This window comes from Sinocyclocheilus anshuiensis, unplaced genomic scaffold (assembly GCF_001515605.1).
Source record: "Sinocyclocheilus anshuiensis isolate Anshui unplaced genomic scaffold, SAMN03320099.WGS_v1.1 scaffold816, whole genome shotgun sequence".
Classification (NCBI taxonomy): domain Eukaryota; kingdom Metazoa; phylum Chordata; class Actinopteri; order Cypriniformes; family Cyprinidae; genus Sinocyclocheilus; species Sinocyclocheilus anshuiensis.
In genome coordinates, this window is record NW_015554154.1 from 1,126,951 (window position 1) to 1,150,826 (window position 23,876).

Sequence of the window (23,876 nt, forward strand, 5' to 3'; positions counted from 1 at the left end):
GCTTTATTCTAATTACTGAAAACATAATTGAAATAAAATTTTAGTCTTGGTTAACAATGACAATGCTGTTTAGCTAGTATCTTGTTCTGATCAGAGTGGTCTGCTGGCTGATTTTAGGGTAGTTTTGAGCAATTTTTAAGTCGATGCCCAGAAAAACACCAGCTTTTTTGTGATTTATAAGTGGTTTAAATGATCATAGAAGCATTTCCAGTGTAATTGCTCTTGTCTAGGTATCATGTTGCTTCCTACCACTAGTATACCATGCTACCCTACCACCTTAAACTCATACCATTCATTGAGAAAAAATAAAAAAAAACTGCTCATACAAACAGAGCAATGTTTCGAAAGGTCAACAGAGCTGCGATGTTAACACTCTTCTGGGAAGTCAAACTATGAATGGCTTACTTACAGTTGTCTCTGTACATCACATTTGAGAGAAAGTATTTCAGCATTAAAAATATGATGCTATCTAGTTATGGAGTGTCTAGTACTGTCTTTGGATATGCTAATCTAGTTTCTGCCAGGTAGCCTGCTACACAAAAGCTATGGGTGTGTATACAGTCTAACGAGAGTTTCTTGTTTGTGTTTGCTTTCACAGGGGAGCCGGGGACACTACCGGTACCACTGGCAAAGCCACAATGTCAAGCAGAGTGGTGTGGATGATATGGTGCTTCTCTCCAAGATCAATGAGGATGCCATTGTGGAAAACCTCAAGAAGAGATACATGGATGACTTTATTTTTGTATCCTTGTCCAGCTGAAAATACATCATAAATCCTTAGTCTAACTGTGCTAATATCTCAATCTGTTATAAATCTGGCCCTAAATACGGATGTCTTCTGTCTGAGTTTTTGCAGATGGATGTTTTCCTGTGGCTCACTAGAAAAGTCTTGGATTCCATCCCCTTGAGTATAGATTAAATATTGATTGGGTTTATTTTGACCAAAGCTTCACTGAACACTAACATTTTGCAATGACGAAAGTTGATCTTGAACTCTATGGTACAACCATATCAGTGTGTTGTCCTATTTTCCCACAGTAGCGGGGACTGTTTTTGATCAAAGCCGCATGTGAGATTCTGAGAGCTTTGTAACAACAGATTGTTGAAGGCAGCCAAAGAATGCTGGTTCACCTCTCTTCTATATGAACCCAATGTACTTGGCAGAGTTCATGTCTAATTCATCACACATTACTGGCACTACAATGACCTGTACTGTTTCTTGATGAAAACCTCACTTGCATTGTATTTCTATTTTCTGCCCTTATTAGGTTTATGGAGTCTTAGCAGACTCTGGCCATTTTGGTCCATAATCAGTCCTGTGATTGTGGTCAGAAAATAGAAACAACACCAAAGTGTTCCAGTCAGCAGCGTATGGAACTGAGGTCACAGAGCGCCATGCTCAATACTTCCTTTATTTGCAGTGTGAGCAACTTACGGCAAGGCAGCCAAATAGCTCCAATCACTCACTGCCGACTGTTGCCTTCCCACTGCATTCAGAGGAGAGCAGCAGCATCTTAATAAGGCTCTGACCCAATAACCAAAGTCTTCACTGCTGCCACATATAACTCTTCACTGATGTCACCAGTCCATTATTCACACTCGGGCCATTTTTCATCGGCCGGTCCAGCCAAAGTTTTATGAATATCCTCTGAGTATTAACAACCACAATGAGTAAAATAGTCCATGAGGTTTTCCTCTATTGTGAATGCTAAACCTCTAATAGTTTTCAGAAAGAGAGTTTTCAGTCTAATAATTTCCACAGAGAAAGATACATTTAGTAAAGAAATAGTTAAAGGGACAGGACACCAACAAATGAAAATTCTGTCATCATTTAGTCATCCTCATGTCGCTCCAAAACGGTATGACTTTCTTTCTTCTGCAGAATACAAAAGAAGATATTTTGATGAACATTTTCAACTGTTTTGTCCATACAAACAACTTTGGACCCCATTGACTTCCATTGTATAGACAAAAATACAGGAGAGAGTACATAGAGGTTAAGAGTGATATGAGGGAGAGTAAACAGTTACAGAATTTTAACTTTCCTTACTTTCCTGCCACTTTTTCTTTCAGCAGTCTTTTGAGCCTTGACCTTTACCTGCAGACATACATTGGTCCTGTACTCATCTCAGTAAACCCTTTCAAACAAATGCCCTACTTTGGGGAGAAAGAAATAGAGATGTACCAAGGCGCGGTAAGTGTTTTTGGTCACTTTATTTTAAGGTCAAATTAACAAACCATTAAATACGACTTTTGCCTCAATAAACTCTTAATTTGCTGCTTATTAATAGTTAGGAATGCAGTTGTTATGTTTAGGTATTGGGTAGGATTAGGGATGTAGAATATGGTCATGCACAATATGTGCTAATAAACAGCCAATATGTTAATAATAGGCATGCTAATAAGCAACTAGTTAATAGTGAGAATTGGTCCCTGTACTAGTTTTACCATATTTTTTCATGGTTTTCTGAACAACACGACTCGCATTTAGTTCCATAGTTTTAGTTTCCCCTGTGTGTTATGTAACTTTGATTCACTACACACACTAATTAGGCTCATTTTTTTCTAAACTCCGTGATCTGTATCGAAACTGTCCTCATAAAGTTCTTTATGTAGTTCGATACCTAGAGGTTTCTGTAAACAGCAATTGCTCTAGTAATGATTTTAATAGAAGAAGTTTGAAGTGTGTAGGCATGGTGCAAATGCTTTAACAGCTGCATTCTTAGTCAGAAAAATAGCTGCACAGACCTGCCTTAGCCATTAAAGCCACCTGGCTATACCGCCACAGAACAGCACGTACAGGTCCATGTTCTTAACCACGCTTGGCCAGAGGTCTTGGCTCCTCATCAAGCTTCTAGCTTCTGTCAATAATCATTTGCTAGTGGATGCTACAGTAAAGACTTTTGAATGTGTTTTGACTTATATGCTATACACAGTAGCTTATTTATAAATGTGAGCACATGCCATCCTAAACATGAACTGTAATGTAAATTATGAAATGAATGTGCTTTTCTCCATTTCTCCCTCTCTCTCAGGCTCAGTATGAGAACCCTCCTCATATCTACGCTCTAGCTGATAACATGTATAGAAACATGATGATCGAGCGTGAAAACCAGTGTGTCATTATCAGGTGAGAGAACTTTCTAACTTTAACTCTGAACATATGTGATCTGAATATCAAACTTAATTTACTGTAATGTAGGTGCTTAGTCACAAGAATCTTGATTTGCGTGTAGCTGTTTATTAGGACTCTCAATTTCATTTTTAACTGAAATATTTACATATTATTCTGATCAATTAATTAACCCTCAGATGGAGATAGTTTATAATAAATTGCATTAGGCTACAATGGCAGATAAGTAAATTGATGTCAAAAGTGGCTTTAAAAGTTAATGTATTGGTTGTTTTATTTCTGTTTTATTTGTATTTGTCTAGTCTTTTAGCTTTTTACTCTATTCATTCTATTTATATTTTTAATTCTGGTCTACCTACACATCTTTGGTTGCGTATCTTCTTGCTGTTTGGAAAATTCATTTCTGTACGGGTCAAGGGACATGATTATTAAACACATTATTTTTGAATGTGTTATTCTTTTATATAAATATTTGTACTAAATTAACATGTTAAAAATTGTACATACAGACGTTCAGGTGTTTTCTCCAGTCTGTTTATGTGTGACGTAGGAAGGGTGTGACATACAGTTAATTTTGGTATGACATCAATGCAGACGTTGTAATGGGAGAGTCACTGGGCTGTCAGAGTGAATAGGTCGTCATTACTGTTTTGCTTATACAGATAAGGGTGTACGGTTAAAATACGGTTGAATAGAACAGATTCAATAAGCCCGGCAACCTCAGCAGTGCCCTTTGAATGTGCATTTCACTAATAATATATGAGAATAACTTTTATCCCTTTTGATGAAATAACAATAGACAAAGTAATTTTATATCCTTTGGTCTTTATTTTGTATATTATTTTCTCCAGGATGTACGAGACACAAAGCACAAGAGCTTTTGTAACCTGCACTTCCTGCTTGAGCACAGGAAACACACTTGTAAGGCCCTTAGAGGGACCATCTGCTACTGTAAATGGGAGGAAACTCCACTGAATAGACATTTGTGATTGGTATAATATTGTGGGGGCTCTTCCTGTTGGAGACGGCAATCAGAGAGCTAAAGTCTGACTCACCTTAACCAAAACATGAGTCAATGAGTCAAGAAACACATTTCTTGATTGGAAAGCCACAGGGGACATTATGAGTTAATTTGAGTGCCAAGTGAACACTGGTTCTGCAGTGCTTTTAATATTATGCTGTTTGTTTGAGCTGTCCAACATGTCAACTTATGGCTCAACCAGTGGTGTATGTTTTGGGGCTAGGATATGTCTAGGAATTAGCAAGGAATTGACTTCATTTGTATGAACTTTGCCAAACGGCTCTTGCTTTTGGTGTTGCTAGTGGTGCAGTTTAAAAAAAGGTTGGGAAATTTTGCCTGTTAGTTTAAGAAAACATTTAATTCAAGTCAAGTGTCTGAATTCACCCTGCCACCCTGCAGTTTTATGGCATATGGATAAACATGGTGAAGGAGGGGAATTTGCAGAAAGGGAGATTTTCACTGCTGAGCCTCAGATCTTTCTTTTAGATCTCATAGTCACCTGTGGGCTGGAGGGTGACTGTAGTGCTTACTTCATAGCGACTTCAGATTCAGCATTTTTCTCACCCGTTTGTTTGTATAGCGAGAAAGCCGCTTCCAGTTCAGTCAGACCACATAAAGAGACTGGAAGTGGAATTGTGATGACCCAGATTAGTAAACAAAATCTCCCATGAAATTGCTGCCCAGGCATCCTGTGGTCAAGCTGTATTTTGGTTAGGACAGGCACAGGTTTTTCTAAAAAAAAAACATTATGCATGAAGGACAGTTCCTTTTCAGAAGTTTGCTTTTTTTTAAATGCCTCTTATGTTCACCAAGGCTGCATTTATTTGATCAAAAACACAGTAATATAGTGAAATATTATCACTATTTAAAATAACTGCTTTCTATTTAATATTTTTTTTTTAAATGTAATTTATTCCTGTGATGGCAAAGCTGAATTTTCAGCAGCCATTACTCCAGTCTTCAGTGTTACATGATCCTTCAGAAACCATTCTAATATGCTGATGCTTGGTGCTCAAGTAACATTTCTTATTATTTTCAATGTTGAAAACATTTGTGCTGCTTAATATTTTGTATAAACCACGAGGCATTTTTTCGGGATTCATTGATGAATATAAAGTTTAAAAGACCATTTATTTGAAATGGATTTTTTTGTAACCATGCCGAAGTCACTTTTCATCAATTTAACGTGTCCTAAATCTTACTGACCCCAAACTTTTGAACGGGATTGTATATTGCCATAAGTGTACGATTGTCTGTATTGTGTAGGATTGTGATTTTCATTGTCTGTAGTGGCATAATGGTACAGAATTGTTTGGTGAAAACAAGACGGAAGGATGTAGCAGAATCTGTTGTATTAAAATAGTCTCTCTTCCCCAAAAGAGGAAGCCATTTACTGAATGAATTAGACTTTGCATGTGCTAAAGGATAGAATTAACTGATCACTTTGTCATCTTGTTATGGCAGCCCCTATGGACTGTACAGTATGATATACAAAAGAATTCACACATCAGTGCTGTATTTGCTGAGCTGATGTTTCTGCTGCTGAATAATGAGTCTCATGACTCGTCACTTACTGAATGAGACTGAATGACTGATGCGTCTCTCTTTCTTTCTTTTTGGGCCCATTTTTGGTCAGCAAACGTACGCAGGAAGTTAAAAATGAGCATTACAGCATACAAATTACAAATCCCCCAAAGACGTGCTTAAAAATAGCCATGGACAATTAATCTAAGTGGACTGAGTGTACAATGAATGTACAATAAGAGTGTGTTCCCAGAGCTTTCATTGCCTGTAGACGAGCAGGGACATTTCCTTTAAGGTGGAAAGCCTATAAACTCGCAAGACAAAGGAATGAGAACCACATGGCAGGCTTAAGCTCCTGTAAGAACTCTTGGAGCCAGCATGAGAAGTTTTTCTGCATGTATGTGGCGAGGCTCTCACGATAGGATGAAGTGAAATTAAAGGTGTGTAGTACCGCTGCTGTGTGATGTAATGGACTTCTTACTGCTTACCCAAGCTTCCTTTAATGCGCCACAGCTGTGCCTTCTCAAAATGGCAATACTGACATTGGTAATAGAAGAAATATAGAAAAAATAAACCAGCTTCTTCTGTCATCATCCACCAAACCACATGCATCTTAATGCTTATGGCCCTGCCAAAGGCAAAGGGCAGGCGGAAAGATGCAAGTAGAAGGTAAAGCAACTGAAGAAAACGAAATCGAACCAGCGTTACGACACAGGATTAATGAATGGCATTTTTATTTTTATTTGGTATAAGCATTTAGTACATTTTCTTGCCCTGTTGGCTATATGTATGTGTACATATACCATACACTGCTGTTCAAAAATTAATTTGATTTTCTATTCATCACGTAATCCTTAATTACGGTTTCCACTAAAATATTAAGCAGCACAGCTTTTGAACATTGCTAATTAGAAATGTTTCTTGAGCTCCAAATCACTGGATCACTGAAGACTTTAATGGCTGCTGAAAATTCTCCTTTGCCATCACAGGAATAAATTATATCTTAACATATGTTAAAACAGAAGATTGTTATTTTAAATTGTAATAATATTTCACAATATTGCTGTTTTTACCGTATTCTTGATTAAATAAATGCAGCCTTGATGAGCATAAACATTCACTGTTCAGACGGCACAGATGTATACATATGATCCCATAAGAAAATTACTGATTACTGTCAACATAAACAAACTTTTTGTTTTGTGTGCAATCTGATTCAAACTCAGGCCTTTCACTTTGTAAGCATGTGCTCCCATAACCGAGTAACGCATTACAGACTATAGGTCACTATGGACAAATATAGAAACATATTTAGTTAATTAAAGGAATTCCCCTCTCGCCAGCACCATTATACTTGATCTGTATTAATTGAGGATAAGAATCTACTAAACCCTCTCTGACCCTCTTAAAAGCTTGCTGAGCAGATTTTAGTGTTGTGCTTTGGGGCACACAGGGGGCTTTTTTTGCTTGTTAACACCCTCCTGTTTTTATTTTTATAGGAAAATTACAGTCTGGGTTTTAATATGGTCATAAAAATTTTGACTGGTAAAACATTAAATTCTGTTGGTATTATTTTGTAACAATCATTGTTGTCACTACTACACCCTAAAAGCCTAACATATGTATAATAGCATTATATTATGCTTTTAGGATATACACATATGCATTACCATTCAACAGTAATATTGTGAAATATTTTACTTTAAATATTTGGTAACACTTTAGTTTAGGGACCAATTCTCACTTTTAACTAGTTGCTTATTAGCATGCATATTACTAGTATGTTGGCTGTTTATCGGCACAAATAAGACACTAAACACTATTAATGCCTTATTCTGCACCACATTTTAGATCCCTTAATCCTGCCACATCCCTAAACCTAGCTTACTTAATAATAATAAGTAGCAAAGTAGGAGTTTATTGAGGCAAAAGTCATAGTTAATAGTTAATTAATAGCGAGAAGTTGTCCTCAAACTAAAGTGACAACATATTTTTGTTTAAAGTATCTGTGCATTTATTTATTTATATAGGAATGAGCTTAACATTTGTCATCTTTTTTATGTTCTTCCCAGCGGTGAGAGCGGAGCAGGGAAGACGGTAGCAGCAAAGTACATCATGGGCTACATCTCCAAAGTTTCAGGTGGAGGTCCCAGGGTTCAGGTGGGTTGCACAGAACAAAGAAAAAATGAAAACTCTTGTAACTTTCAGGAATAGTTAAGGTGCGGTTGAATAGAAAAACAGCATACAGTGGCTTCCTGTTCCTGATAACTTTACCGAGATTGTTTCTGACAGTTAGTGTTAAACAGAATCCTGATCCATGTTGATGTTTGCTTCATCTGACATTATTCCTCTTCCCCCATCTCTTACAATCTTTCTCTCATCCCCTAAACCCCACCAGCAGCCATCTGTCCCCCACAATCCCCTTCTGATCTGTCCTGTGTCCCCCTCTCAGCCCCTTCAGGAGCCATGTGAGTGAGCTCAGAGTCAGAGGACTGATACTTGTTGCTTGTATTAATCTGATTGAATTAACCGTTTGTTAATGCATATATAAACCAATTCAATCATTCTGGTATGCTTATATTTTGCATAAAATTTTAAGTGAAAATTAATATGAATTTGAGAAATTATTTTGGTTTTTCCTCCTTTTGCTTTAATGACAATATCACTCGAGCTGCCTGAACTAAGTTATTGTCTAATCTACCAGGTAAAATATCTAAACATGATCCACAATCTATGGCTAATTACTTAATTTCATGAATGTTTTAAAGCCTTAATTTTTGTTCGTAATTAATCACACTGAATTACTGCACTGAATTAAATTAAATTTTGAATCACAAAAATTCAGTGTGGACATTTTAGTCCCACTGTGCTTATTTGGGACAAAAAAAAAAATCCATGTTGAAATGATTCCCTCTGTGCTCTATCTAATGATTTGATAGAGTACAGGCTGTTACTAGTGTTTTGACGAGTATGTTTGATGGCGTCTTGAACAAAGTAGCGTATTGTGGTGGTACAACAGAAAGTCTCTCTGCTCGGGCTGCTCTGCTGTGTCTATGCTTTGTCTGATCTCCTGAATGTCACAGTGCCTCATGATCATATGACCATCACTGCTGAATGGTTCATCTTGATATCTTTGGTGTCTTGCTCATCTGCCTCTTTTATTTTCTTTTTATCTCTCTGTGTATCTTTTTTTTTACTTGTGTGGTCCACACAGGAGTTGATACCCTTTCTCTGTCTATATGCAAATTATCAATTTTTCCTTTTTTTTCCCTGGTGTTGCAAATGCAAACTAGCCCTCAGCTCTAATTTGTTTACATCAGCAATGTGACTTTTAATTTCAGATTTCTTAAAAATGTCTTTATGCAATTTGTACACTTTATATGTTTGATAAGAACTTGAAGATTGGACGTCTAATGTCATAAACAGTGATGGTATTGGAGATCTCAGAACTTCTGCATCTCTAAATTCTGTGTGGAATGTGCACGCATACTGATATATGTGGGGGTGGGGGATGAATTCAGGTCAATTAGGCCACTTTTAGACACTGGGATGACCAATTTGACCTGAATTCACTCTACAAGATGGGTGTTACCCACTGATCTCATTTCATCAGTTCCAGATCAGCATAAGTTCTGTACTTATAATCCTCCACAGTATGAAAAACGTCAACTTAACTCTCAATCTCTCTCTTTTTCCTGTTGATGTCCACACAGCATGTCAAAGACATCATTCTGCAGTCCAACCCTCTTCTGGAGGCCTTCGGGAATGCTAAGACAGTGAGGAACAACAACTCCAGTCGATTTGTAAGCTTCGATCATCCTCCCATATACTCATTTTATTGAAGAAAATGGATAGCATATGTCTTTTGTTGGGCTGCATCTTGTCCTCAGGATGAATTTAAGAGGTACACAGCTGCACTAGAACCAACAAAAACAGGGTGAGCATCCAGTTCAAATACAAAAAGAAAGAAAAAGCAATGTTTTGCCACTGCAATAAGAACATTTGATAAATATGATGTTATCGTAAGGCTTTGGCCTAAACGTGGCAAGTACTGCCCTTAAAAATACTCACAGGCCAATTTAAAGCAGCCGTTACAAAATATGTTGTACGCCACATTTACTTGCAGTTCTGCTTCATTATGCCCAGACATGTCAGTCTTGTTTTTGTTTTCTTGGGATTGGTGTAATTTTATTGTAAGAAGAATGGCTTAGTTGTGATACAAATGGATTGTGTAGTGGATAGGAGAGTTTCGTGGATGAAAAATCATCTAGATTAATTCAGGGGTCCTACAGGGGCTGGTAATGTCGTTACAGGTTTTTGACATGTCTGGTAACTGCAGACAGCTGCAGCACACATAAACGAACAGAGAGAGACACATAAATGATAGTGGAGAGTGTTTGTGTGTGTGTCAAAGCACCTATTTCCTCTTATTTTCAGTTCTTATTTTCAGTTCAGACATCACGTCTGTGCCTTTTTAACATTCATCTTCCCTGACAGGGGAAATACTTTGAGATTCAGTTCAGTTCCGGCGGTGAGCCAGATGGTGGGAAGATCTCCAACTTCCTTTTGGAAAAATCACGTGTGGTGATGCGGAATCCTGGAGAGAGGAGCTTCCACATCTTCTACCAGGTGAGAATGAGGACACGAGGTTGGCTTCTTCTCTCAGAAGATGTCATTGTTACCGTCAGTAGCATAAGTGCAGCACGTTATGAGGAAAAATTTAATGAATAACCGCAGTAAAATTCAGGAAAGGGAAGATGGAGCCATTTGGCTCTGAAAAGCAGGTCACGTTGTTCTGAGTTTACCACTTGAGTTTTTTGGAAGAGGGAGAGTCTGTCTGACCTTCTTCTTAACGAGGCCTTCTCACCACTGTTTCTCCTTCACAAGTTTGGAGAGGTTGAGAGTTTTCCTATGGTTACGTTTATTTAGGACTTTTTGTTTTTTGGTGTTTCTTCAACTGTGGACACTTTTGGCCCTGCAGACCAGAAAATAAACACTCCTAAAACACTTTTCACACTCTCACTAGTTTCTTTCATTTGTCTGCTAACATTGTCCAGGAGAATGCTAACTTTTTTTTGTTCCAGAAAGTCATAAATTCTCACCGCAGTGTCATTTCCTCCATATCTTAAATTTTGTATTATTTAATGGTGTTTTGTAGTGAAACTGACAGTGGTGGAAATGACATTTGAAAACTTTTTGGAACATTTTTGGACTCTTTTGGCTTGCCAAGACTTATTTCAGAACTAGCATTTCATATATCCTAAATAGAGATAAACATTGAAGATTATTTTCAGACTTTCTACACTATCATTCAGAAGTTTGGGGTCGGTAAGATTTTTTTAAACGTTTTTAAAAGATGTCTCTTGCTCAATAAGGATGCATTTATTTGATAAAATATGTCATCAGAAATCATTTGAATATGCTGATTTGGTGCTCAAGTAACATCTCTTATTTTTAGCAATGTTGAAGACAATTGTGCTGCTTAATATCTTTGTAGAAATCATCATACATGTTTTCACTATTCTCTAATGAATAGAAAGTTGAAAAGAAAAACATTAATTTGAAAAAAAACATAAAAACTTAATGCATTCTTGCTGAATAATGCATCCTTTCTTCAAAAAAAAAAAAGCTTTCTGACTCCAAACTTTTGAATGTTAGTGTGTGTGAATTGACAAAATTTAAACTTGGAAATTGGAAATGGTGCTTAACAGTACTGATGTTTACATTGATTTACCTTTATTTTCTTTATATTTCATCTCATATTTCATCTCATGCTCTTCACTGACACTGTTTTTTGCTTGCTAAACAAATACAATACTTTACAAAAAAAAAATTCGGAGCAAAATGTATGGTAACAAGTTTATTTATGGTAACAACGAGACCATTTTAATGTGACCTTGATATAACACAAAACATGTGAAAAATATTTATTGGTTTTAATAAAAATCAAACCTTTGGACAAAAGTGTTGAACTTGAAGAAGCCCACATTCTGAAAATATTACACCTTTTCTCAGCTAATAGAGGGAGCCAGTGGAGACCAGAAAAGTAGTCTGGGTATCACCAACCTGGATTACTACACTTACCTCAACCAGTCAGGTTCCTACAAGGTTGATGATATTAACGATAAGCACGACTTCCAGGAAACCTTGGTAAGTATGATTTAGACAGCTTGGTATTTGCGTCAGACTCTGGTGTCCTGGGAGGCTTATGTAGCTGTGAAAAATTTGTCTGTTCAAATATGACAACTATTTTCCATATTTGCAGACACTGTTGTTGTAACTTCCCTCTCCTCTCTCTGTCTGACCCCAGCATGCCATGGACGTGATTGGTATCTCAGGGATGGACCGCGCCATGGTGGTGCAGATTGTGGCAGGAATTCTTCACCTTGGGAACATCAGCTTCAGGGAAGCAGGGAACTATGCTGCTGTAGAAAATGACGAGTGTATGTACATAGACTCAGTTCCCCATTTTGGTGTCCTCGTTTGAACTGTGTGCTGTAGATTATTTCCTTGCATTAACTCATGCTAAATTGTCTTGCCACACCAAATTACCCTCAGAAAATAGTGCTCTGTTTATGCGCCTGGTATCTGCATATTACATCACACCCTAAAATTGCACAGTGAAACTCTGAACTTCCAGCCCACCCCTCTATTTCCTCTCTCTCTCCTTCCCTGCAAGTGTCTCCAAGCTCTCAGGTGGAGCAGTGCACTTGAATGACAGAGACTGTTTGCTGAGGCATAAAGCCATGCTGTGCTGGGAGCAGACGAAGCTAATCTGTGCCTTTCCTGTTCTGCTCCTTCCCAGCCCCCTAACCCCTCTTCCTGTCTGCCGCCAGCAGCTTTCACACATTTAGTGTTGGCTTGCCAAACGCGGCACAACTGCTCAGCCGCCTGGGTATAACAAAACCATCTGCAAAGAGCTCATGCATCCTGGGAAATAAATTCTATAGACAACATCTTCCACTGCCAATCCATATATTTTATAGAGGTCTTTGATTGACACCATGTAAGGGTGTTTTTGAGAGCCACGGACACTCCCAGATCTTTTTATAGTTGTGTTGTTTTGGGAGAGCAGTTAGTGTGCTCTGTTCTACCACACCCGAACATCTGAATAATGAGCCATACTTAAGCAGTATGACGGACTACATCACTATCAGGACTGAATGAGGGCAGTTTCCTTTTTAAGGTGGTGAGTCAGTGAAGAGGCGGGGATCATCACAAATGGAGTGAGGCGCAGGATTGTCAGTAACTCGTGTCTCACCCGTGCCTCTCCTCAGAGGAGATCTATTGTTGTGACTACACCAAAAAAAAGGCACATGAGTCATATGTACAATGTACCACTGTTTTCTTCAATTTTCCAAGTTATATATTATATTACATTACATTACATAAATGTCATGTAAAAGTTTGGGGATTTTAAGTAAAAAAAATTATTACATAAATACTTTTATGTATTAAATTGATTAAAGGGTCCGAAAAGACATTTATAATGTTCCAAAGATTTATATTTCAAATAGATGCTGATCTTTTAAACTTTTCTATCAAAAAAAAAATAATCACAGTTTGACAAAAATGTTAAGCACCACAACTTTCTTGAGCCTCAAGTTAGCGTATTAGAATGATTTCTGAAGGATCATGTGACACTGAAGACAGGAGTAATGATGCTGAAAATTTAGCTTTGCATCACAGGAATTAATTTAACGTAAAGTTAGAAAACAGTTTTTATGAATTGCAATAATATTTCACAATATAACTGATTTTACTGTATTTTTGATCAAATAAATGCAGCTTTGGTGAGCATAAAACATTGAAAAAAATCTTACCTATCCCCAAACATTTAAACAGTTACTATATATTACACATTTAGAAACACTTGTGTATGGCATTGTGTGCAAATGTCATTCTGACTCTACCAAACTGTTCTCTCTCCTGCTCATAGTTTTGGCATTTCCTGCCTTCCTGTTGGGCATCGATCAGCATCGTCTTAAAGAAAAGCTCACCAGCCGTAAGATGGACGGCAAATGGGGTGGCAAGTCAGAGTCCATAGACGTAACACTGAATGTGGAACAGGCGTGTTTCACTCGTGACGCCCTCTCCAAAGCCCTGCACTCTCGTGTTTTTGACTACCTGGTGGAGGTACAAGCCATATATACCTATATCCCTCATAAAAACAGATGTTAGAGAAGAAATAAGCACTAAATGGGTTCCTATTTTTTTTAGTCAATCAATAAAGCCATGGTTAAGGACCATCAGGAGCTGAACATTGGAGTATTGGATATTTATGGCTTTGAGATTTTTCAGGTGAGTATTTAATTTACTCGTCACTAATGGAATGATTGTTTTCACAGCAGTTAACAGGATGTGTAGCTTCCAGTCTACCTAATGAGATAAGATGATTGATTTTTAATTGCCTGGATTGATTCTCCTCTGTTTTTGTAAACAGATAACATATTAATGAGCTTGACTAATCTGATCATCTCTTGGTTTAGCATCTGGTATTGAGACGTTTAAGATAACTGCCTGTGTTGTCTTCCTAAGAAGGATAAAGCTGGATAAAGCTCTGAAAACAGCTTTCAGCCCTTTTAATTTGTTGTTACTACCACTAAGATGCTGAATTCTTGAGCAACAACTGTGTATTTTATTATGCTATTGATAATAATAACAATTGAATCATTGTTTGTCATGTTCACATTATCACCGAAGCTGATTTGCAACTTATTTGTTTCCTTTGTCACCACTACTGGTGTTATTTTTGGTTCATAGTGACAGTATCTATTTTCTGTTTTCACTTGCCTTTTAGAAAAATGGATTTGAACAGTTCTGTATCAACTTTGTGAATGAAAAACTGCAGCAGATTTTCATTGAGCTCACTCTGAAAGCTGAGCAGGTAACACTTCCATTTCTCCCCTGTGCTTTTTGTTTTTGCTGTGATTTGTGCCTTCAATCAGTTAACCTAGTTCTAGCAGTACAGGAAGTACTATATACTTCTGCTCCACCCTAGTACAGGATCATTTTCATAATTTGTTCTTTTCCTCTCTTCAGGAGGAGTATGTACAGGAAGGAATCCGATGGACTCCCATAGAGTACTTCAACAATAAGATCGTCTGTGACCTCATTGAGAGTAAAGTGGTAAGTTTCACTAACTGTGCAAATCAAACATCCATCTGTTTAAAAAGTTGGATATGATCTGTCATTGCCTAGTGCGGTAAATCAATAAAACTAACATTAACGAACTAAGAAGTTCAGATCCATATCCACAAAAGCCTCCTTTCTCTTCCCATGACTGTTTGTCTAATGGCCTCAAAATGCTTGATATGCCTCCAAATTCAATTTGCTTCACTCACAGAGGGACTAGACACACAGAGCCATGAAATTCACAACAAGGGAGAAACTTAACCATCCATGTTGGTGTGACAGCGTGTGAGAAAGTGCTTCTTCGTGTCACTGCTAAAAGCTAATGGTTGTCTGTGAGAAATTTACAAGCTGTTTTCCTTTCGTTGGACTCTGTGAATAAAGAGAGACGTCTGAATTTTCGGACAATACAGACAGCTGTGTGTTATCAGACAGTGTGTTTTCATTCAGATTAATGTATGATGATTCATTTCCTGAGTTTTGGATTAAGCTTGAAAGGCTGTGAATGTGGGCTAAAACGGTTTCAGACGCTTTAGACATAAATGTTTTATGTTGTTTTATATACTATAATGCAACATGCTATACCTTATTTAAAACTAAACTATACTACGTAAGTGTGTACTACTTTTATTACTACGACTACTAAAGATTTTTTTTTTATGTCAACTTTCATACGTAAAATACAGATCAAAATGCTTCACAGGTCAGAATATGAAACATTTTAAAAAAGAATGAAAGAATAAATAAAGAAATGAATAAAGTGAATAAATAAATGAATAAGACAGGTACAAACAGTAACAATCAACAAGAGCCAAAATGAAACACTAACCCAAAACATTTGAAAAATAAAATAATAATAATTCAATACAATTATTAATGAGCCTAATAGGATTTGTCCAAATGAATTTGAAAAATAGGAATGCATTTTACAATATGAGTGAATCTCACTTTCATTTTGTGTCCAGAATCCTCCAGGCATCATGAGTATACTGGACGATGTGTGTGCTACTATGCATGCGAAGGGTGAGGGTGCAGATCAAACGATGCTGCAGAAGCTCCGAATGCAGATCAACAATCACGAGCACTTTAACAGCTGGAACCAGGGCTTCATCATTCACCATTACGCTGGCAAGGTATTTACCCACCTCCCCGCACTCCTCTGCAGTGTTGTTAAATCATTTTCTTTACCTTTTTTCTCACCGAATTTTCTTCTACTTTTTTTTTTTTTAGCACTTTGTGTCTTTCCTTCCACCTCCCTCTCAGTCTCTCGTTTACACTTTGTTGCCTTGAGGTAGTTTAGTATGTGTGGCACCATCCACATACCCCGTGTTCAGTGAGGCGTGCTCTGAGGGGAGGCAGGGGGAGCCCTCCACATCCTGCAACATTAGATTTAAAATAAGCATGTTCTACTGACAAAGGAAAACCCATGATTAAAAAAAAACATATGTGTCTTCTAGCATTTACTGCAAATACATAAGTAAATAAATAAATACAATTTAAAAATGGGTAAAAACAATAAAAAGCCAAAAGAGCCCAAATAATACCCTAACCAAAAAATGATACAAAATGGAAGAGAAAATTAAAAGGAAATAATAAGAATAATCAATAAAATTAGAATGGTGAAGATTTTGTCTCCAAATGATTTGTAAAAAATATGAATGCATTTATGGGATGCATATTTTGAAATTATACAACTGTAAAGTGTAAATAATTATAAGAAATATAAAAGCAAGGTCCAGATCAAAATGAAATATCAGTCCTAGAATATTTATTTATTCATTTAGTCAGTAATTTATGAGGTTTAAAAACTCTCTACTTTCCCACTTGTATATACAAAGACTGTAAGTACGTAAATGTAAGTAGTTGATTGGTTGAGCTGACATTGATCTGAGCATCTATTGGCTCAACTGTGGCTCAAAGAATGACTTGTGTTTCTAACCCTGTCCAGAACACACTACTGTTTAACTGAGCTGTTACTTGTCTCTCCAGGTGTCTTATGATGCAGAGGGTTTCTGTGAGAGGAACAGGGACGTGCTGTTCACTGACCTGATCGAGCTAATGCAGAGCAGTGAAATGTAAGTGTCACTCCTCCATCCTAAAAATCAGCCAGTCTGTGATCTCATCCAACAGACTCTCAGAGTGCTTGAAGATCTTAATATATGTAAATCATGGATATAATCAGGCCAGCTGAAGGGCCCACAATACAAGTGTGCAGGAGATTATCATTGTTTCTGAGTCCAAAAGGCCCCTCTGTCTCTCAAGGGAGTAGGACTTGTAGAGCGTGCCTGTCGCTCTTATGTGCTCCTGGGCCTCTTTTGGGCCCCAATAGCCATCTGTGCAAGCCGTGTCCTCCCGCAGCCCTTTGTGAAGCCTTCTGGGGGTCCGCTTTCAGACTGCATTCAGACACGTGATGTCATGCGTATATATCTGCACCGCACACACACACACAGAGTTCGCAGGGGAACTTCCTTTGCAACAGCCAGCAGGTCCTATACACAGAACAGAAGAAAGAGAAGTCTTGAATTCAGTGACGAAGCAGGGCTTCTTGTCTATCTGCACAGACGTAGCCCTGCATCTCCACTCCCTGACAGTTAACCCTATGAAGATAACAAAGCATGCTTATGTGAAAGTTTTCTATTTAAGATGACATAACTTTAACATAAAGTATAAGCTTGATTTCTGCATTTAAACCTGTAATGTGTTACAGATACTGCAGAGAGGACTTAACTTATTATTTGAGCCAAGAACATTCCTTTAATGTCCCAAACACCTTAAAGGGGTGATATGATGCTTTTTTAAAGATCATTATTTTGTGTATTTGGTGTAACAGAATATGTTGACATGCTTTAATGTTCAAAAAACACATTATTTTTCAAATACTGTACATTATTGTAGGTCCTCTATGCCCCGCCTCTCTCAAACGCTTCGTTTTCTACAAAGTCCCTCCTTCCGACAAGCGCAGTCTGCTCTGATTGGCCAGCTGACCCAGTGCCCTTTAATAAGAGTAGACGCCTTTTTTTTTTTTTGGTTATATAACCAACTGGCATTTGGTACAAAATTAGCTCAAAGAGCACACTTGAGCTAAACAAGGTCCACATACAGTGAGATTTTATGAATATTAAAATACTGTACAGATACTACAAGGAAACCAATAATATATATTAGCAATAGCAATATATTTACTGCTGTATGCTAAATCTTAGTAAAATCTAGTGAGGCAAATGGATAGTGAGCACCACAGATAAAACACCACAGGTATTCAGACTGTCCCAGTGATGATGATCTCCAAAACAATGTGCACTGTGGCTCAGAGGAATTCAAGTGACCCTGTCTGCAGCAGAGAGACACGATTCAAAACATTCCTGTCTGTTAAACTCTGTATTTCTTCTGCAGTATTCTTCTCTCTTTCTGCCAACCCCAAATCATTCCTTTCTGGTTTGATTCTTTTTATTAGACCTTTCATCCGTGCCCTGTTCCCAGAAAACCTCAATGCTGAGAAAAAAGGCAGACCCACTACTGCAGGGAGTAAAATCAAGGTGAGTTGAGGTTGCAGGTTCTTTGCAGGTCTCTGAACCTCTGTAGGTTCTATCTGTTTCTACTCATATACTACACTGATAACCACTTTTCACATATTCCGGTGTCTGGCTATCTATGTAGACTGTATGTGTGTAACTCTGGTGTTTTAGCTCTTTTACATCCTCTTTTTCTTTGTAATGACAGAAACAAGCCAACGATCTGGTGAGCACCCTGATGAAATGTACACCTCACTACATCCGCTGTATCAAACCCAATGAGACCAAGAAGCCTAAAGACTGGGAGGAGAGCAGGTGAGAGTCCACGGTCATGGCAAAGTTGAATTCTTACTTCCTGAACATTATTAATGGGACTATTGATTAGCATTATTATTAAAGTAATACATTTTGTGAAAGTGGCCATTATTAATGTTAAAGCAAAAAAAAAGCAATGCTTTGAGAGCAAAACATCCTCACTAAGTAGCTTCTGCCTTTAATGCGTCATCTGAGCTTGTCTTTCATAAGTTTTAACATTTCCGGGGGAAAATCGCAGAGAAACATTTTAACAGAAAAATCTAAGCATTACTCTAGTCTCCAGTGTCACATGATCCTTCAAAAATCATTCAAGTATGCTGAAGTGATGCTCAATAATCATTTATAGTTATTAAAACAGTTTGCTGCTTAACGTTTTTGTGAAAACCGTTTTTTTTTTTTTCTGAATTCTTTGATTAATAGAAATTTCAAAAGAACAGCAATTATTTGAAAAAATAGAAATCTTTTGCAACGTTGTAAATGTATTCACTGTTTTTGATCAATTTAATGTATCCTTGATGAATTAAAGTATTCATTTATTTTTAAAAAAATGCTAAAATACTACATTTTTGAAGGGTAGTGTAAATCAAAATGGAAAACTAGAAAGGAAAGTAGCAATAAAAGGATACTAATTTTATTTCTCAGCATGGGTGTCCTTTGTCCCGACAGTTCTTTCACCTTTTTTTTTTTGTTTGCTTACTTTTCCTGCCTTTTTCCTCTTTTACCACAGTGTTTTTGGAATGAAACGTGGAATGAAATGTTCTGATCCGGTGCATGTATTGTTCAGACTCTAATGGTCTTCCTGTTATGAGGGTTTGTGAGCATTGTTCACGTTAGGCAGTATAATTAGCACTCAATTTCATTCTCAGGATGTGTGTCCAAAAGATTTGCATTTATTTAGTCATTTATTTTGGAAAGACTGATGGAGAAACGACCAGAAATGCCTTATTTGTTTATAAAATTGCAACAGGCTGAGAAGAATTTCTGTAAAGGGGCTTTCTGAGTTGTTGCTGTAAATATTAACCTTCCTTCCTTCCTTGCTTCCTTTCAATCTGTCTCTCTCACTCTCTAGAGTGAAGCACCAGGTTGAGTATCTGGGTCTGAAGGAGAATATAAGAGTAAGGCGTGCCGGCTATGCCTACAGAAGAATCTTCCGCAAGTTTTTGAACAGGTAAAGACAGTTTCAAATTCATCCTCAAAGCCTGACAGGAAGCTCTTCATAGAACATCATAGAATGAGAGCATATGGTCACTTCTGGCATTACAATTTCGTCATGCAGTGAGAAGACACCACACTTTCACAAGAAAGAGCTTCAGAAAGAGAAGGAAGAGAGATATTAGAGTTGCAAGTGTATGTTATGGCACTTTCATGTTGATGAATTTTGGTTCAACTTTTGTTGGGCAGTTTCCTTTGTGCATTCTTCATATCAGTGTGCGGTGATCAAACGTCATTGTGTTAGTTTAAGTGTGTAATTCCTCCATTATGACTTGCTTCATTGGGTTATTGACTTTTTACATAAAAGTAAAAACCTGAATCATCCTTTGGTGTTTTAATATTAAATGCCTTATTGGTTTTAAAGTTACTTTTTTACTCCACCCTGCCAGTGTTTATCTTGCGCACACACACTTCATACAGTTTATTTACACAGGACTCCACTTCAGAAGACTTTCAACTAAGCACTTTGTACTGTTACATGAATGAAAAATGCATACTTTACTCAAATATATGATATAATTTTCCAAATGATGATCTCTCTCAGGTATGCCATTTTGACGAAGGAGTCATGGCCGACGTGGCGTGGGGATGAGAAGCAGGGTGTGCTGCATCTCCTGCGCTCCGTAAACATGGACCAAGACCAATATCAGCTCGGACATACCAAAATCTTCATCAAAGCTCCTGAGTCGGTAAGATCTGACAAGGTTGGACAACTTCAATTGAAATCTTTCAGCAAAAAAATATGATACCCAAGTCTGTTTTAATAAATGTAAAGTTATCATAAAACATCTGCTACACTTTGAAGAGTCAGTATTTCACATTTTGTTCCTCAGTTAGTCAAACGTCTTTTCACTTTAAGACTTCACTTGACAGAATTCACCAAACGTTAGAATGTGAACCTTGTTTGCATTCCAGCTCTCCCATATTCACATATACATATGCATGAAAGTGAATGGAACACAGTCTAATGTGACCATACCTTAGGTTTGACATCAGAAAGTGTCCACATCCTTTTTGTCTCAATATTGAACAGTTTATTGAACCAAAGTTTTATCATTTAAAACCAAACCTCTTTTTTTCTTAATGTTTTACTTGAAAATTGTGATTGTGCCATTTTTCTTTAAAATAAACTACTGTTCAAAATGTTGGGGTTTAAAGAAGTCTCATTTGCTCACCCTAGCTGCATTTATTTGGTCAAAAATACAGTAAAAAACAGTAATGTTGTGAAATATTATTACAATTAACAGTAACTGTTTTCTAGTTAATATATATTTGAAAATGTATTTTGCTTTCATTATTTTCATGCAGTTTACATTATACATTACATTATCAATGCCTTTACTGTCACTTTTGATCAGTTTAATTTGTCCTTGCTGAATACAAATAGTATTCTCTTTTAACAAGTCTTACTGACCCCAAACAGTAGTGTAAATGCCACTTTTTTCATATTTTGTTATAACACAGTCATGCTGATACATTTTGAAATGCATCAGTGCTCATATACTTTCAGACTGCTCTACAAAATTCACTCAGATAAACGTTTTGAAAAACATATTTTTTAAAACGAGTGGTGTACAACAAGATACACCAGCAACAGCTGGGAAAAACTGCAGCATGTAGAACATTGCTTCTTGCTTTGGTCTAGATTTAACATTTCAGTTGTACTGTAATGGCAGGAGAGTGGTGAAGTGTAAAAGTCAGCCTTTGTCTCGCAGACATCAGCTCAGCTCATAGTGGTGATGAATAGTAGGCAGTCAGCAAGGAAGGAGGAGAGACACTGGGCTGGTCCCACGTCAGCACTGTTAGGTCAACATTACTCTGGATCTGATACACAACTGCAGTGCTGTGGTAAAGCGGCTTCTGTTATGTCCAAGACAGCTTTGCTTTTTCCACTGCACTTTTTTTTTTGGATTGCTTATGAAAGCACTGCTTGTGGATGTGCTGTGATCTCACTGTTGACATTTAGATGTACACACGTATACATAGACCCACAGAATAAGGCTCTGTGGCTCGGCATGAATGCAGCAGATTATCCAGAGATGTGTGACTTTGGTATGTAGGTGTTAAAATATGGCCTTTTCTATGTGTGTGTGTAATATTAAATATGGGAGAGCCCAGATTTGAGCTGCCCAGCCTCTCAAAACAAAACTCCTTCTGAGATAAGGTGCTGACACAGAGTAATTAGTTCATGACTACAAGAATTCCTTTAGTGAGAATGAGAGCGAGAGAGCGAGTTCATGCATGTAGTAGTCGCTTTGCCAAAATGAACTCTTTGATCCTTCTGAGAGCTGATGAAGTCTTACAGTGTTTGCATGAGACATCCTAACGGTCTGATAGGATAAATCTCACCAACACTGTCAAAAAATGTCTAGGCCAGATTTTAGCACAGAATTAGGAGAAAGGAGAAAAACTAATTATTTGCATTGTGGTCCTTATTTTGATATACATTATTACTTCAAAGGTTTTGGGGTCGGTAAGATTTTTTTTTAATGCTTTTGAGAAAGAAAAAAAGAAGAAGCTTATCCTCACCCAGGCTTTATTTGATCAAAATTTTTATTTAAATAAATCTGTAATATTGTGAAATATTGTTATATTAAGTCGCTATTAAACATAGCTGTTTTATATTTGAATATATTTTAAAATATAATTTATTCCTGTGATGACAAAGCTTATTTTTAACAATCAAAAATGGTTTTTGTGGAAACCATGATACTTTTTTTCAGGATTCTTTGATGAACAGTTTAAAAAAGAAAACAGCATTTATTGGAAATAGACATCTTTTGTAAACACTATAAATGTACAAATTTCACTTTTGATCAATTTAATGCATTATTACTAAATATAAGTATTAAAGGGTTTAATTTTCTCAAAATATGCTTATATACGGACCTCAAACCTTTGAACGGGATGCACATGCTGGATAGATTATTGTAAGTAGGGATGCACAATATATTTGGGCATATGAAATGATTTATTTTAGTGTTTACTTTCATACAAATCGCATACAAAATGGTATGATTAGTATAAATGTATTGTTTATCAGTTATTTGCCATAACATTAGACTGTTTATCAGTGGGAGGTTTGTGGATATGTGTTAGTTTGTGTGTGGGGTGGGAGACAAAGAAGGATTTCATTGTCTTGGCTCATAATTTCTCATCCTGTGCCAGCCGTGTGTGTGTGTGAGAGAGAGAGAGAGTCAGTGCCAGGCCTTTGTGATAATGATAGGATCTGATGTTTAGTCTACAGTGCAGCAGAGCTGTGACAGTGTGTTCTGAGGACATACAGTGGAGCTGCAGTGCTCAAAGCATTATAGGATGACCACAGGACACTTTGAACAGCTGCTTACTGAGAAAGAGAAATATGAAAACTGAAATCAAAAGAGAAGAAACTACTGTATGACGAGGACAGACCGAACCCACTATGTGTCATAATGGGACTGGTAAATACAGCTCCGATGAAGAATGACCTTTAGTGTAATGGACATGGTTATACAGCTCTATTCACTATTGTTATGTGAACTATTGGACGTTAAGTCAAAAACAGTCTGAATTCAGCACATAATTCGTTTGGCTGATTCAAACTGATACCTGATGAATTTGTGAGCCCTTTTTTTGATTCTTTTAAACAACCTGCATTATATTCTGTTCTCAGCTCTTCCTGCTGGAGGAGACAAGAGAGCGCAAATTCGACGGTTATGCCAGAACCATTCAGACGGCCTGGAGGAAATATTGTGCACGCAAGAAATATGTTCAAATGAGAGAGGAGGGTGAGTTCAACGCTCAGATGATTTGTTTGAGTGAGGTTAAGATTTTACATACATGGTAAAATAGAACATGGTAGAATGTGTCGCAGTTAAAAGGGGAATTCAGTGGTTTTCCCCATATGTCTTTGGAGTCTGACCTCAACTGCTGCTTTCAGCTGAATTATTGTCATTATATTTAAAAGTAATAATAGACACACAAAAGACAAAAATACTCCCACCTTGTCTGGGTGATCATGTTCGGGTGTTTATTCAGCTATGTGCCC

General features: G+C 37.2%; 1 protein-coding gene across 3 annotated transcripts in view; it reads left to right on the forward strand.

The window, feature by feature from the left end:
- myo1ea (myosin IEa) overlaps positions 1 to 23,876 on the forward strand; it is a 45,105-nt gene that overhangs the window by 15,892 nt on the left and 5,337 nt on the right. For all 3 annotated transcript variants that reach the window (XM_016463451.1, XM_016463452.1, XM_016463453.1), the window contains exons 2-20: positions 599 to 742; positions 2,105 to 2,194; positions 3,036 to 3,130; positions 7,751 to 7,838; positions 9,392 to 9,481; positions 10,176 to 10,307; positions 11,694 to 11,828; positions 11,989 to 12,121; positions 13,618 to 13,814; positions 13,899 to 13,979; positions 14,479 to 14,565; positions 14,721 to 14,807; positions 15,776 to 15,943; positions 16,800 to 16,885; positions 18,265 to 18,346; positions 18,531 to 18,637; positions 19,707 to 19,805; positions 20,394 to 20,538; positions 23,502 to 23,616. In XM_016463451.1, the coding sequence (XP_016318937.1) occupies positions 599 to 742; positions 2,105 to 2,194; positions 3,036 to 3,130; positions 7,751 to 7,838; positions 9,392 to 9,481; positions 10,176 to 10,307; positions 11,694 to 11,828; positions 11,989 to 12,121; positions 13,618 to 13,814; positions 13,899 to 13,979; positions 14,479 to 14,565; positions 14,721 to 14,807; positions 15,776 to 15,943; positions 16,800 to 16,885; positions 18,265 to 18,346; positions 18,531 to 18,637; positions 19,707 to 19,805; positions 20,394 to 20,538; positions 23,502 to 23,616 (2,161 nt within the window). The remainder of the gene's footprint in view (positions 1 to 598; positions 743 to 2,104; positions 2,195 to 3,035; positions 3,131 to 7,750; positions 7,839 to 9,391; positions 9,482 to 10,175; positions 10,308 to 11,693; positions 11,829 to 11,988; positions 12,122 to 13,617; positions 13,815 to 13,898; positions 13,980 to 14,478; positions 14,566 to 14,720; positions 14,808 to 15,775; positions 15,944 to 16,799; positions 16,886 to 18,264; positions 18,347 to 18,530; positions 18,638 to 19,706; positions 19,806 to 20,393; positions 20,539 to 23,501; positions 23,617 to 23,876) is intronic.